Source organism: Electrona antarctica (assembly GCF_951216825.1).
Source record: "Electrona antarctica genome assembly, chromosome: 22".
Taxonomy (NCBI): domain Eukaryota; kingdom Metazoa; phylum Chordata; class Actinopteri; order Myctophiformes; family Myctophidae; genus Electrona; species Electrona antarctica.
Window position 1 is genome coordinate 15945750 of NC_136805.1, and position 14258 is coordinate 15960007.

Genomic DNA, 14258 nt, shown 5'->3' on the forward strand with positions numbered 1-14258 from the left:
ACAGACAGACAGACAGACAGACAGACAGACAGACAGACAGACAGACAGACAGACAGACAGACAGACTCATAAGCACCTTGCCACCTTCTGATAAAAGGTGGAGGGCTTCTCATGCAAGCACACTGTTGTGTGTACGACTGTACGTGTGTGAGTGCGTGCGTGCGTGCATGCGAGAGAGAGTGAGTGAGAGTGGGATGGATGGATGGATGGATGGATGGATAAGATAGATAGATAGATGAAACTAGAAAGGTCGCAATTTTAAAAAATTGCAAAGTGTGGTTGCCGCAGTGGCTTACATATGCCCCTCCCACTAATATTGCCAGCCAATTACAATGTCACGTCACCCCTGCGATCATGCGTAAGTAATTCGGAGGGGAATTATATCCCAAAAATCATGTTTTTGCGACAAACGGTTACATTTCTCGCATTTGCGGCGCCCCCTATGGATGAAAATAGAATTGCTTTTGGTACTTGGTTGATTCAACCACCCGCGACATGTGATTCAAATTTGGGATGGATTGGACATTCCGTTCGTGATTTATGGCATTTTTTGTGATATAGGCCCCTGCTACTAACTTCGGATGACGATTACGGCCGAACGATACGCATTACCAAAATTCTGCCGATGGTGTTTTAATCGGATAGGTCCAGAGATCCTGTGTGCTGATTTTTGTGAGATTTGGACAAAATCTGTAGGAGGAGGAGCCAAAAGTGTGTTTTGGAGAAAATTCAAAATGGCGGAAAATCTATCATGACGCAAATGGGCGTGGCCTATATGGGGAGATGCGTCATAACCCAAGAAATCCAGGGAAAAAAATATTTTGATTTTACTCTTGAACCTATGGTTCAAGAGTTATAACCCAAAACGTAAAGTGGGCTGTTATAGCGCCACCATGAGGCCGACCGATAACATTATAAGTTAATTAATTTTAGTAATTATTATGAACCTCCCCTCCAAGTTTTGTAACTATAGCCCTTACAGTCTGAGGAAAAAATACTTGAATGTGATTTTTCGCACTTTCCCATTCATGTCAATAGGGAAATTTAAATCACTAATAAATTCATATCAATTAAACAATACAACATTTCTCTTAACAAAATACAAGCTATCGATTCCCGATGAAACCGGTCAATTTGAGATATGGCTCAAGTGCGTACAGTCAAAACTGTGGGAGGAGTAGTAGTCTGAAGTTTAGGGTTACTCTAGAAATAAAGTGTTACAATTACAATAGTCTGGTTGCCCTGTTAGGGCAACCACACTAATTGATCACTTTTTTCAGAGGAACAAATCAGGAGAAAATCTACTTTATTATAAACCTTTCTCTGTCCCAGCAACACACTGTCATGGGCTCTAGCACCAGTAAACAATGTTTGCGAGATTTCCCGGTCGCCGATTAGGAGACCATTTGTAGGATTTGTGTACCATTTCGCCTGTAGTGGCTACAATTGGGATGTGTATCTTCCCAAATTACAGTTTTTCTCAAAACAATTACAGCTTTCTCAAAACCGTACAACATTCTAAACCCCAACACTTCTGCTTAAGCTGTGTTTCGACTGCCCCCCTCCCCCTCATACAACAAAAATGTTGTGTCAAACCATGTGACTCCCATTGGAAATGCATTGCGAGCTTGCATCAGTAAACAAGTCTCATGCATCAGCTATACATCAATCTGTTGTGAAGGTGTGAGTCAGGCCTTTAGACCTTAGAGTATATATGAATAGAGACGGCACCCGGATGAAACCCTGAGGCGAAATGGACATAGTGGCCGAATTTGATATTGCAGCGTGGGCCCAAACACATGAACGCGCTGGTCCGTTGACTATCATTGTGCACGTTCACGATGACACGTGAACGCTGAATGCCTGCAATGATAGTCAGCGGCAGCGCGTTCATGTGTTTGGGCCCAATCCATCCCAGAATGCACTCTGTTCCTACCCAGAATGCACAGTGAAATCGCCTCATGCGCTTTTGAGCAACTTAATGCAAGTGGATGGGAGGAGAACTCGGGTGCCGTCTCTATTCATATATACTCTAAGCTTTAGACACACGCAAGACACACTTGTGTCCTGTGTGTCATGGCCGCCTCAATGCATTTCCAATGGGAGTCACATGGTTTGAAGACACAACCTTGTTGCATGGGGGGGGGGGGGGCAGAAGACAGCCATGCAACAGGTTGTGTCTTCAAACCATGACTCCCATTGGAAATGCATTGAGGCGGCCATGACACACAGGACACACAGGACACACAGGACACACACGACACACAGGACACACACAGGACACACAGAACACACAGGACACACAGGACACACAGAGGACACACACAGAACACACAGGACACACAGGACACACAGGACACACACGACACACAGGACACACACGACACACACGACACACACACGACACACACAGGACACACAGGACACACAGGACACACACAGGACACACACAGGACACACACAGGACACACACAGGACACACACAGGACACACAGGACACACACAGGACACACACAGGACACACACAGGACACACAGGACACACAGGACACACAGGACACACAGAACACACACAGAACACACAGGACACACAGGACACACACGACACACACGACACACACGACACACACGACACACGACACACACGACACACACGACACACACGACACACACAGGACACACAGAACACACAGAACACACAGGACACACAGTACACACAGGACACACACAGGACACACAGGACACACAGAACACACACGACACACACGACACACACGACACACACGACACACACAGGACACACACAGGACACACAGGACACACAGGACACACAGGACACACAGGACACACACAGGACACACACAGGACACACAGGACACACACAGGACACACACAGGACACACAGGACACACACAGGACACACAGGACACACAGGACACACAGAACACACAGAACACACACAGAACACACAGGACACACAGGACACACAGGACACACAGGACACACACAGGACACACTGTCAAGTTAATTTCCTGTTCAACTCCAAAGGACTAGAGACAACTCGAGATTTCCAACACAATCCAACTTTTTATTTTGTTGCTTTTGAACTGTTGGCTTCATTTTGTTGATTTGTTGTTAATCAAGTAGGTTGTAAACCTTTGAAGACAGAAAAACAAAGGTTACAACAATGCCAAACAGATAATATTCGTTTTAAACAGCTTATCACTCAATAAGTTATTTATTAACCACTTGTTTTTAAACATAATGTATTTTAAGCAAGCAAATGTCTTTTAAACAATCACATGTATTTTAAACAATTCAATGTTAAATTAAATGACTTAACCTCCAAGCCAATCCAATATTTTAGACAAATTATTAAAGTCAACATTTTAAATGAAACACTTCAAATTAACCATTTAAATGGAACAGATATTTCAAATCAAGTAACCATTTAAGCAGTTGGCATAAAGAAATAAGATAAATAGCTGATCCTTGAGCTTGTAGATCAGCTCTTTTCTAAATAGGCATTTTAAACCTTTTAACATATGAACCATGAATTGTCCACATTTTTAGTAGTCTTTAAATTCTTAATGTAAATTATTTTAACAGTTTAACAGTTTGTCTTATTCTTTTGTAATTTATACTTAAACACAAATGAATTAACTTCCAAACCATTGTCAAGTGTGAACACAGAAGGGTGCCCAATTAACCCACAATGAATGTATTCTACAATGTGTTCCTTAACCCAATCATGAACACATTAAAGCAGTATTGCAGCATTTCAAACAAGTAAATAAACATTTCAACAGACCATTGGCATCTTTGTGCTGAACTCCTGAAATAACTTGTCTTCTCTCTGCCTCCGATTGTTTGAATGGCCTTTTATAGTCTCCAGGTGCTCCTAATGAGCAGCGGCCATCTTTTGTGTTGCACTCTGGGAAGGGTAGTTTTTTGAGATGCCAAGCAAAAGCTCCATTACTGAGTTTTGACTCAACACCTCCCACTTGAGCTCCTGGTTTTTCCAAAACCAGCGAGGTCACACAAGTCCTTTCCACTTGGTTGTTCTTTAGATTCTTTGAGTCTGGTCCTTTTCTTGACTCTGATCCTCTTTTTCAGTCTGGTTCTCTCCTTCAGTCTGGTTCTCTCCTTCAGTCTGGTTCTCTCCTTCAGCCTGGTTCTCTCCTTCAGCCTGGTTCTCTCCTTCAGCCTGGTTCTCTCCTTCAGCCTGGTTCTCTCCTTCAGCCTGGGTCTCTTCTTCAGCCTGGGTCTCTTCTTCAGTCTGGTTCTCTCCTTCAGCCTGGTTCTCTCCTTCAGCCTGGTTCTCTTCTTCAGCCTGGTTCTCTTCTTCAGCCTGTGAGGAAGAGGTGCACCAGTCAACCCAGGTCGCTTGGGTAATGGGGCCTCCCACTTGGACTGGTTTGGGGCCTCCCACTCTGATTGTTTTGGGGTCTCCCACTTTGATCGTTTTGGGGTCTCCCACTTTGATCGTTTTGGGGCCTCCCACTTTGATCGATTTGGGGCCTTCCACTTCTTTGGGGCCTCCCACTTCTTTGGGGCCTCCCACTTATTTGGGGCCTCCCACTTTGATCGATTTGGGGCCTTCCACTTCTTTGGGGCCTTCCACTTCTTTGGGGCCTCCCACTTTGATCGATTTGGGGCCTTCCACTTCTTTGGGGCCTCCCACTTCTTTGGGGCCTCCCACTTCTTCGGGGCCTCCCACTTTGATCGATTTGGGGCCTCCCACTTTGGGGCCTCCCACTTCTTTGGGGCCTCCCACTTTGATCGATTTGGGGCCTTCCACTTCTTTGGGGCCTCCCACTTCTTTGGGGCCTCCCACTTTGATCGATTTGGGGCCTTCCACTTCTTTGGGGCCTCCCACTTCTTTGGGGCCTTCCACTTCTTTGGGGCCTCCCACTTTGATCGATTTGGGGCCTTCCACTTCTCTGGGGCCTTCCACTTCTTTGGGGCCTTCCACTTCTTTGGGGCCTCCCACTTTGATCGATTTGGGGCCTTCCACTTCTTTGGGGCCTCCCACTTCTTTGGGGCCTTCCACTTCTTTGGGGCCTCCCACTTTGATCGATTTGGGGCCTTCCACTTCTTTGGGGCCTTCCACTTCTTCAGCCTCTGCCTGGCAGCTCGACCCCAGGGGGTGACTCTCACCGGTGTGAACAGGCTTCTCACTTCCACCAGCGCTTCAACCCAGCCAATGGGATTCCTTCTTGGGGATCTTACCTTTTGAGTTTCACTCTTCTGACTTCCATGAGCGCTTACACTCTCATTGGAATGGGCTGCAACCTCTTTAGCCGACTCCACAGGCCACTCCTCCACTGGTGACTTCTGGAACTCTGGTCCATTTTGCCATGTGTAGTTCTCCTCCAAGTCTTCAGGAGTGCCCGCTCTGTTATCGGTCTGAGTCTCCTCCTCCTGAAGCCAGGCTGCCTCCGTCGTTGGACTGGTGATTCCGATTTCTTGATCGATTCCCAGCCGCTGTGCAGTGGCAAATTCAGGTTCGCTTTCTTTAAGTCTGTTGTTGGATGTTCTTAGTCTCTTGATTCTTCCATCCAATTCATCCCTGGATTCCCCAGGGATCCAGGTCTCCCATTTGGACATTTCTGAGATGGCCTCTTTTAGCCACTCATCTAAAAGAATGAGGTACTCTTCTTTTAAATAGACATTTTCTACTGGTACATCATTTGCTGCATCATTGGCCATTTCGGCTCCAAGGATCGCCCTTTTAAGATCACTCTTGCCATACCTGGACCATAGGTTGATCTGAACAATGGCTCTAATCTCTGCCAGCTTTGTCTCACCTTCTTTTGCAGACTTTTCAATTTCAGCCACTTGCCGTTCATCAAGGACTGCTTCTGCATAGTCTTTAATGTCAGCCTCCAGTCCAAACTTGTGGTCATCATTAGCTTTGAGCATCTTGCTGAAACGTTCTGAGAGTTCAGTGAACTCCTCCTTCAATTCTAGTTGAAGCATCATGTTTGCTCCCCTTTCGATGTAGTCGGCTTGTTTGGTGAATCTGCCTTTTGCAATGGTCCGCTCCATTTTGAGCCTCTTGACCGACTTCTCCAGGCCATCTTCCACCATTTTGACACTCCACGTCAACAGCTTGTTATCTGGTCAGAAGCCGTTTATCTTCTTCCAGGCTGCTCGCAGGTGGTTTTCTACTGTTAAGTTGTCCTCTGCATCAACAGCTTTGATTTGGACTGAAGCCGTTTATCTTCATCCAGGCTGCTCGCATGTGGTTTACAACTGTCAAGTTAATTTCCTGTTCAACTCCAAAGGACTAGAGACAACTCGAGATTTCCAACACAATCCAACTTTTTATTTTCCAACTTTGTTGCTTTTGAACTGTTGGCTTCATTTTGTTGATTGGTTGTTAATCAAGTAGGTTGTAAACCTTTGAAGACAGAAAAACAAAGGTTACAACAATGCCAAACAGATAATATTCTTTTTAAACAGCTTATCACTCAATAAGTTATTTATTAACCACTTGTTTTTAAACATAACGTATTTTAAGCAAGCAAATGTCTTTTAAACAATCACATGTATTTTAAACAATTCAATGTTAAATTAAATGACTTAACCTCCAAGCCAATCCAATATTTTAGACAAATTATTAAAGTCAACATTTTAAATGAAACACTTCAAATTAACCATTTAAATGGAACAGATATTTCAAATCAAGTAACCATTTAAGCAGTTGGCATAAAGAAATAAGATAAATAGCTGATCCTTGAGCTTGTAGATCAGCTCTTTTCTAAATAGGCATTTTAAACCTTTTAACATATGAACCATGAATTGTCCACATTTTTAGTAGTCTTTAAATTCTTAATGTAAATTATTTTAACAGTTTGTCTTATTCTTTTGTAATTTATACTTAAACACAAATGAATTAACTTCCAAACCATTGTCAAGTGTGAACACAGAAGGGTGCCCAATTAACCCACAATGAATGTATTCTACAATGTGTTCCTTAACCCAACCATGAACACATTAAAGCAGTATTGCAGCATTTCAAACAAGTAAATAAACATTTCAACAGACCATTGGCATCTTTGTGCTGAACTCCTGAAATAACTTGTCTTCTCTCTGCCTCCGATTGTTTGAATGGCCTTTTATAGTCTCCAGGTGCTCCTAATGAGCAGCGGCCATCTTTTGTGTTGCACTCTGGGAAGGGTAGTTTTTTGAGATGCCAAGCAAAGGCTCCATTACTGAGTTTTGACTCAACAGGGACTAGGGGGGTTTGAATTCACCACAGTGCATCCCGGATGCATTATACCAGGGAGAAGTAGGGGGGTTTGAATTCACCACGGTGCATCCCGGATGCATTATACCAGGGAGAGTAGGGGGGTTTGAATTCACCACGGTGCATCCCGGATGCATTATACCAGGGAGAAGTAGGGGGGTTTGAATTCACCACGGTGCATCCCGGATGCATTATACCAGGGAGAGTAGGGGGGTTTGAATTCACCACGGTGCATCCCGGATGCATTATACCAGGGAGAAGTAGGGGGGTTTGAATTCACCACGGTGCATCCCGGATGCATTATACCAGGGAGAAGTAGGGGGGTTTGAATTCACCACGGTGCATCCCGGATGCATTATACCAGGGAGAGTAGGGGGGTTTGAATTCACCACGGTGCATCCCGGATGCATTATACCAGGGAGAAGTAGGGGGGTTTGAATTCACCACGGTGCATCCCGGATGCATTATACCAGGGAGAAGTAGGGGGGTTTGAATTCACCACGGTGCATCCCGGATGCATTATACCAGGGAGAGTAGGGGGGTTTGAATTCACCACGGTGCATCCCGGATGCATTATACCAGGGAGAGTAGGGGGGTTTGAATTCACCACGGTGCATCCCGGATGCATTATACCAGGGAGAGTAGGGGGGTTTGAATTCACCACGGTGCATCCCGGATGCATTATACCAGGGAGAAGGTTGAATTCACCACGGTGCATCCCGGATGCATTATACCAGGGAGAAGGTTGAATTCACCACGGTGCACCCCGGATGCATTATACCAGGGAGAAGGTTGAATTCACCACGGTGCATCCCGGATGCATTATACCAGGGAGAAGGTTGAATTCACCACGGTGCACCCCGGATGCATTATACCAGGGAGATTCACCACGGTGCATCCCGGATGCATTATACCAGGGAGAAGGTTGAATTCACCACGGTGCACCCCGGATGCATTATACCAGGGAGAAGGTTGAATTCACCACGGTGCATCCCGGATGCATTATACCAGGGAGAAGGTTGAATTCACCACGGTGCACCCCGGATGCATTATACCAGGGAGATTCACCACGGTGCATCCCGGATGCATTATACCAGGGAGAAGGTTGAATTCACCACGGTGCACCCCGGATGCATTATACCAGGGAGAAGGTTGAATTCACCACGGTGCACCCCGGATGCATTATACCAGGGAGATTCACCACGGTGCATCCCGGATGCATTATACCAGGGAGAAGGTTGAATTCACCACGGTGCACCCCGGATGCATTATACCAGGGAGATTCACCACGGTGCATCCCGGATGCATTATACCAGGGAGAAGGTTGAATTCACCACGGTGCACCCCGGATGCATTATACCAGGGAGAAGGTTGAATTCACCACGGTGCATCCCGGATGCATTATACCAGGGAGAAGGTTGAATTCACCACGGTGCACCCCGGATGCATTATACCAGGGAGATTCACCACGGTGCATCCCGGATGCATTATACCAGGGAGAAGGGACTTGACTTTGTTTCTTTGCTTTCCCTCGAGGACCTACTTGTGGATTATACTAGTGTCCGTCTACCTTATGTGGATTATGCGGTTGACACGCACTGTCTGACATCTTTCACCTTAATCCCATGTACAGCACTCTGACATTTGTCTTTGTTGTGTGCTTTTCTAGCACCTTAACTGACCTCCATAAGTACAGTATAGCCTACATCTGCTGCTATGTTCACGCACCTTCATTTATATCTTTTCTTTTTCCCACTTGCCCTTTCCCTCTATTCTTCCCTTTCTTTTTTTTCTATGGACATAACCAGACAATGGGAACGATGCACGGAAAAGTATTTATCCTACTATTTTACTTTGTAAACCTGTGACATGACAATAAAGCTGATTCGGATTCGGATGAACAGACGCAAAAAGTTATCACTGATACTGATAAGGTGTGGACGAGCGGTACGCTGGCTTGAGTCAGCCGAGACCAAAACATACCACAACATGCAGCTATCTGATATTGTCCATTCCAAGAGTGCCAGTTTCACTAACAGTAATTGTTTCTTTTCTTGCGTCTTCACCCAGCTCTGTGATACCAACAATTCTGCTTTAAATTGCTGCCTGTTAATTGTCTCCTTTGTAGCTTCCTTCGCCTCCCTCGATCCCCTCCTGCCAGTCTTTCTGCCCACCTTGCACAGAGCTATAAGCTCTTTGGAAGGCGAGTGCCAGACGTTGGCCTTGGTAGCAGCATGGGAAATGCTCTGGCGATTAAGCCAGTCCTGATGGACGATCAAACCCCCCCACCCCACCCCCGTCCTCTGGGACGAGGACGGGTCCCAGAAGACGCACGCGTAGATCTCTCATAATAAGTACGTCAATTAGCGCCGAGAGGCACAGCTCTATATACTACCGGCACCTCACTACCGTTCTGCTGAATACATTGTTGTTGTTTTTTCTCTCTCTCTCTCTCTCTCTCTCCCCCCCCCTTTCTCTCTCCCTCTAATCCTGGTGCTTCAGCAATCATTCCGGGTATCATTAGGAGCCAATGGGAGCAGTAATTGAACTCAATGGGAGAGCAGGGGGGGGGCCCTGCCTGCCCGCCTGACAGCCCTCTTCTCTTCCAAGCCTTTGAAGTGGTTGCCTCGCTGCTGTCTCCAACAATGGATTTTTAATGATCCCCACATCATACAACGGGCCGGGCGGAAGCAACAACAAAACAATCAACACGCTTTAGTGAGAGAGAGAGAGAGAGAGAGAGAGAGAGAGAGAGAGAGAGAGAGAGAGAGAGAGATGAGACGTGCAATTAAGGAAAAAAGGGTGCATGTTGATATTGGCAGTCAGCTGGCAAAGGTCAAATTAAGCAGTTGTAATTAGAGGGGAAGTCTAGCCTGTAGTCTACTGTGTGAGGCGAAGCCATCTGGGGTGATGTCAGCCATCAGCGTATGGAGATGAAGCGGGCACACACATAACTGCCATCTACACTATCATTAGCCTGAACTGGTACCTCCTGTGGAACAGAGTTACACACTGTTGTTTGTGTTGGACAAGACAAAAGCCATAATTTGTGATTCACTCCTTTCTGCATCCATGTATGGGTTGTCGAGGAGGTTTGGAATAAAGACAAGTCATGTTATTCATTTAGGAGAATAACTCATAGGTTATGGGTATGTAGGAAGGCCAAACATTCTATGTGTGTTTGAACGAGTTGCAACAACTGTGTGATTCCCACTTTTGACAAGACCCACCTCCTCACCCTGAAGGCGTGGGTGAGGGTATTTACGGGGGCTGCCCCGTCAGTCGGACATTGCGATAGTCAGACAAATGTGAGGTTAAGTTTAGGCAATGTTTTTGTGAAGGTAATAGAACCCTGATTCGTAGAACACTTCCTGATTAATGGCTTAGGGTAATACATTCATAAAGGCTTTCCATTTAGATTCTGAATCGGCACCTTGAGATTATGAATTCACAAAACGAGGAAAAATATTCACAGGGTTTTGAACAAATATTTGGGGATTTAATTCCTTGGCCTACTGGCAGCATGCCCAAGAAAAAGTATATATGACCCTAATCGGTCTTGTGGTTTGCAAAATTAGTCATGCACAGACACGCACACGCACACACACACACACACACACACACACACACACACACACACACACACACACACACACACACACACACACACACACACACACACACACACACACACACTACAATAGCTGATCTACAAGCTACTGTACAATTTGCAAAACATCTTGGAGAAAAACTAATTCTATTTTAGAAAATTCGTATTTGGGGTCTCTGGTACTAAAGCATGCCCCACCCAGTTATGCCTGTGTGCCTTTTATGCCCATATATGGAGTTCTTTGTCAGGCATGCCCACATATTGAGTCTATGCAGACGTCAGAAGTGAGAACATCATGTGATGTCAGAACAGGCCAGCTCCATATATGGAGACATAGGGGTGGTCAGGGCCAGAGCCCGGGCAGAGTCTTTTGTGCTGGTTCTGGACAACCGGCTATCCGACGGACTCGACACCGGGCACTGCACTCCCTGTGGTGGTGTGGAACGCGTGTGTCAAATTTGAAGTCGATGGGGCGAATGGTTCTCGAGTTACGTGGGTACATGTACACACAGAGACTTGGTGCATTTATAGTATTAGTTAGATAGATAGATAGATAGATAGATAGATAGATAGATAGATAGATAGATAGATAGATAGATAGATAGATAGATAGATAGATAGATAGATAGATAGATAGTGTTTTGTATTTGTTGATGTATAATTGTGTTCTTTTTGAGTGGTGTAAACCACTCCTACAACTGGCTTTTGTGTGCAGAAAAAAATGAGCATGGTTGCTATGTTCAAAATAATTTCTGACGTAATTAAATCACACCCGGGTGAACTGGATGACCGTAGCAACCATGGTCATTTTCTCTGCACAAAAAAAGCCAGTTGTGAAATCACATCCAGGTGTGATTTAATTACGTCAGATCAGAGCTGATCAGGCTATATAATACCTTACCTTATATAATACCTCACATCGGACAAAAACTCCAGCTGAATCAACTTCATGGTCACAAATCATCACATCAGAAGACGAGTCTACCTAGCCAAAGATCTTTAACGTCAGACATTACGTCAGACCACAGCTGATCATGCTATATAAAACCTTACACCACTCAGTTCACACGGGTGTGATTTTTTATGCTATGTTGACGAATTGAATACATAGAACCACAATGGAAACAAGTCCCTGGGACTTTTTTGTGTTTCTGTGTACCTTGTGCTGTTTACATTTCTGACAAACCCTAACAGGGACGTGCTGAGGGCGCAACCCAGCGGTGTACAACATGGACTTCTAAACAAATTTGTTCAACACAAAATACTGTGTTCAAGTTGCAGGAGACTTCGGAAAAAAAGCAATTCTCCTGAATGCTGCCTTCTGGCATGGCATGGAAAGGAGTGGCATTTGCATTTCTTTCACCATAGTACTATGGCCAAGTGCTTCAACACTGGAGAGCCTCACTGGGGGCTTGTCTATAACAGACCGCTGCCTAATAAAACCCTCTGAGCACCTGCTGGGCCCTGCTGATTTACTGTTGTTTCCAACATGACAGCCATGTACACACACACTGTGACACAATGTAATTTACAGCTAAACATTGCTCTCAAAAATGTTTTTGAAAACATTTGAGCGAGAAATACAGTACCCTATTTGATCCACTCACTTCCTTGTTTTCAGACAGTGCTCCAGCACTGCAGCTGGGCAGGTCGCAGCCAGTCATTGTCGCGATATTATTCACTTTAAACTCCCTGTCGGTGAATTATCTCCCGACAATGACCACCTTGCCAGATATTATATCTTACATATAATACTGTAGAAGCCACGTACACGGTTCTATTTAAACTGGCGTGTGTCTACTGTAAGGAGAAGGGCCACCGCTGTTCAACCACCACTGGCAGTCAGTTTGACCTCAACTTAATGACCGGCAAGTCCTACATTGATTGAGCTGCCCTGCTGTGATAAATCAGGCATGGATATTCTGTGATGTTTCATGTGCTCCACTAGCTGCCTCTCCACTCTCTGCTGCCAGTGCTCACAGTGTGCCACTGATAGAGAGAGAAGCAAGTGGTGGAAAAAGATCTTTACTTAAGTAAACCCAATGAGCATTTTTTTGTCTACTATACGTCCTAAAAATAGGTTATAAATAGTCTAGCGGTCTAGGCTTAGATTAGATGTTGAAACATTGTTTCAACGTCTATATATAGACTATATATAAACGTCTAGGCTAAGTTTAGACAGCTAAAAACCTTTCATTTTTAGACCAATTATAATCCATTTTTAGACGGACGTCTAATAGACGACTATTGCTCAGTGGGAAAGTATCACTGTAGAAATACTCTGCTGCAAGAAATAGTATGTATTTGAAAATTCACTTGAGTACTTGTCACCCTTCAATCCTCAACCTGCTCCCTCCGCTCATCAAACACCAACCTCCTCAAACCCATAAAGACTAACCTACGCACCATGGGTGACCGGGCCTTCTGCTCGGTCGCCCCCGAACTGTGGAACGCTCTCCCCGCCCACCTGAGATCCCCACAGTCGGTCGACACTTTTAAGAGAGGACTAAAAACTTTCCTTTTTACCAAAGCATTTTTATAGCCTTGCCCTTATGTTTTAAATGTTCCTGTTCTATTAGATGTTTTTAATGGTGTGTTGCACTTTGTGTAGCACTTTGAGATTCTGTTGAATATAAAGTGCGTTATAAATAAAATCCATTATTATTATTATTATTATTACATTGGAAAATCTCCAGTAAAGTAAATCAAATAGTTGTATAAAAAGTACAGCACTTGAGTAAATGTACTTAGTTACTTTCCACCACTGGGAGGCGGGCGGTGTGCCTCTCATGTCCACTACTCTACTTCCTCGCTTGGGAATCGTCCAATGGGGATCCGGCTGCTGCTGCCCTCCGGCTGACCTTCGCTGTGCTTAATAATTACGGTAATTACAGACTTTTCCGCTGGCTGCTCGGAGGGGTAGCGCGGGTGGGGGGTGGGGGCCTTTGCGTTAAAACCCATTCCTCAAGTACTTGGCCAAGCCAAACAGTGCTCAGATGCATGCAGGCCATTAGCTTTTGAAATGGCCCTGAAATGCCTCAAAAACATATATTAGAGAGGGGGGGGAGAGAGTGAGAGAGAAAAGTTTAAAAATATCTTAATCTTGCGGCGCCGATGGCCTAGCGGTTACGGTGCATTCCACATTGGAAAATATATATATATATATATATATATAGGCTCTGACGGCGAGTCACAGGTTTCATTTCCGAGCCCGACTTGACGGCCTTTGTAAGTATTATACAGTACTATACAATAAAGGCAGAAATAGCCCCAAAATATCTTTAAAAATCACACCTGTGGCCTGGGCCATGGCTCAGTGGTCCAGGCACCTTGGCTGGTAATCCAGTCTGGCAGTGTGCCGCGGGTCCGACTCCACGACTCCAGCCGCCCCACG

At 45.1% G+C, this 14258-nt stretch overlaps 1 protein-coding gene across 1 annotated transcript; it reads right to left on the reverse strand.

Annotated features, from left to right (window-relative positions):
- Positions 1-3635: 3635 nt before the first annotated feature.
- Positions 3636-7086, reverse strand: LOC306914932 (uncharacterized protein). The gene is made up of 2 exons (XM_079492169.1): positions 7053-7086; positions 3636-6405 (listed from the first exon to the last, which is right to left on the reverse strand). The coding sequence occupies exon 2, from the start codon at positions 6090-6092 to the stop codon at positions 3990-3992; it is 2103 nt and encodes a 700-aa protein (XP_079348295.1). The 5' UTR covers positions 6093-6405; positions 7053-7086; the 3' UTR covers positions 3636-3989.
- Positions 7087-14258: the final 7172 nt, after the last annotated feature.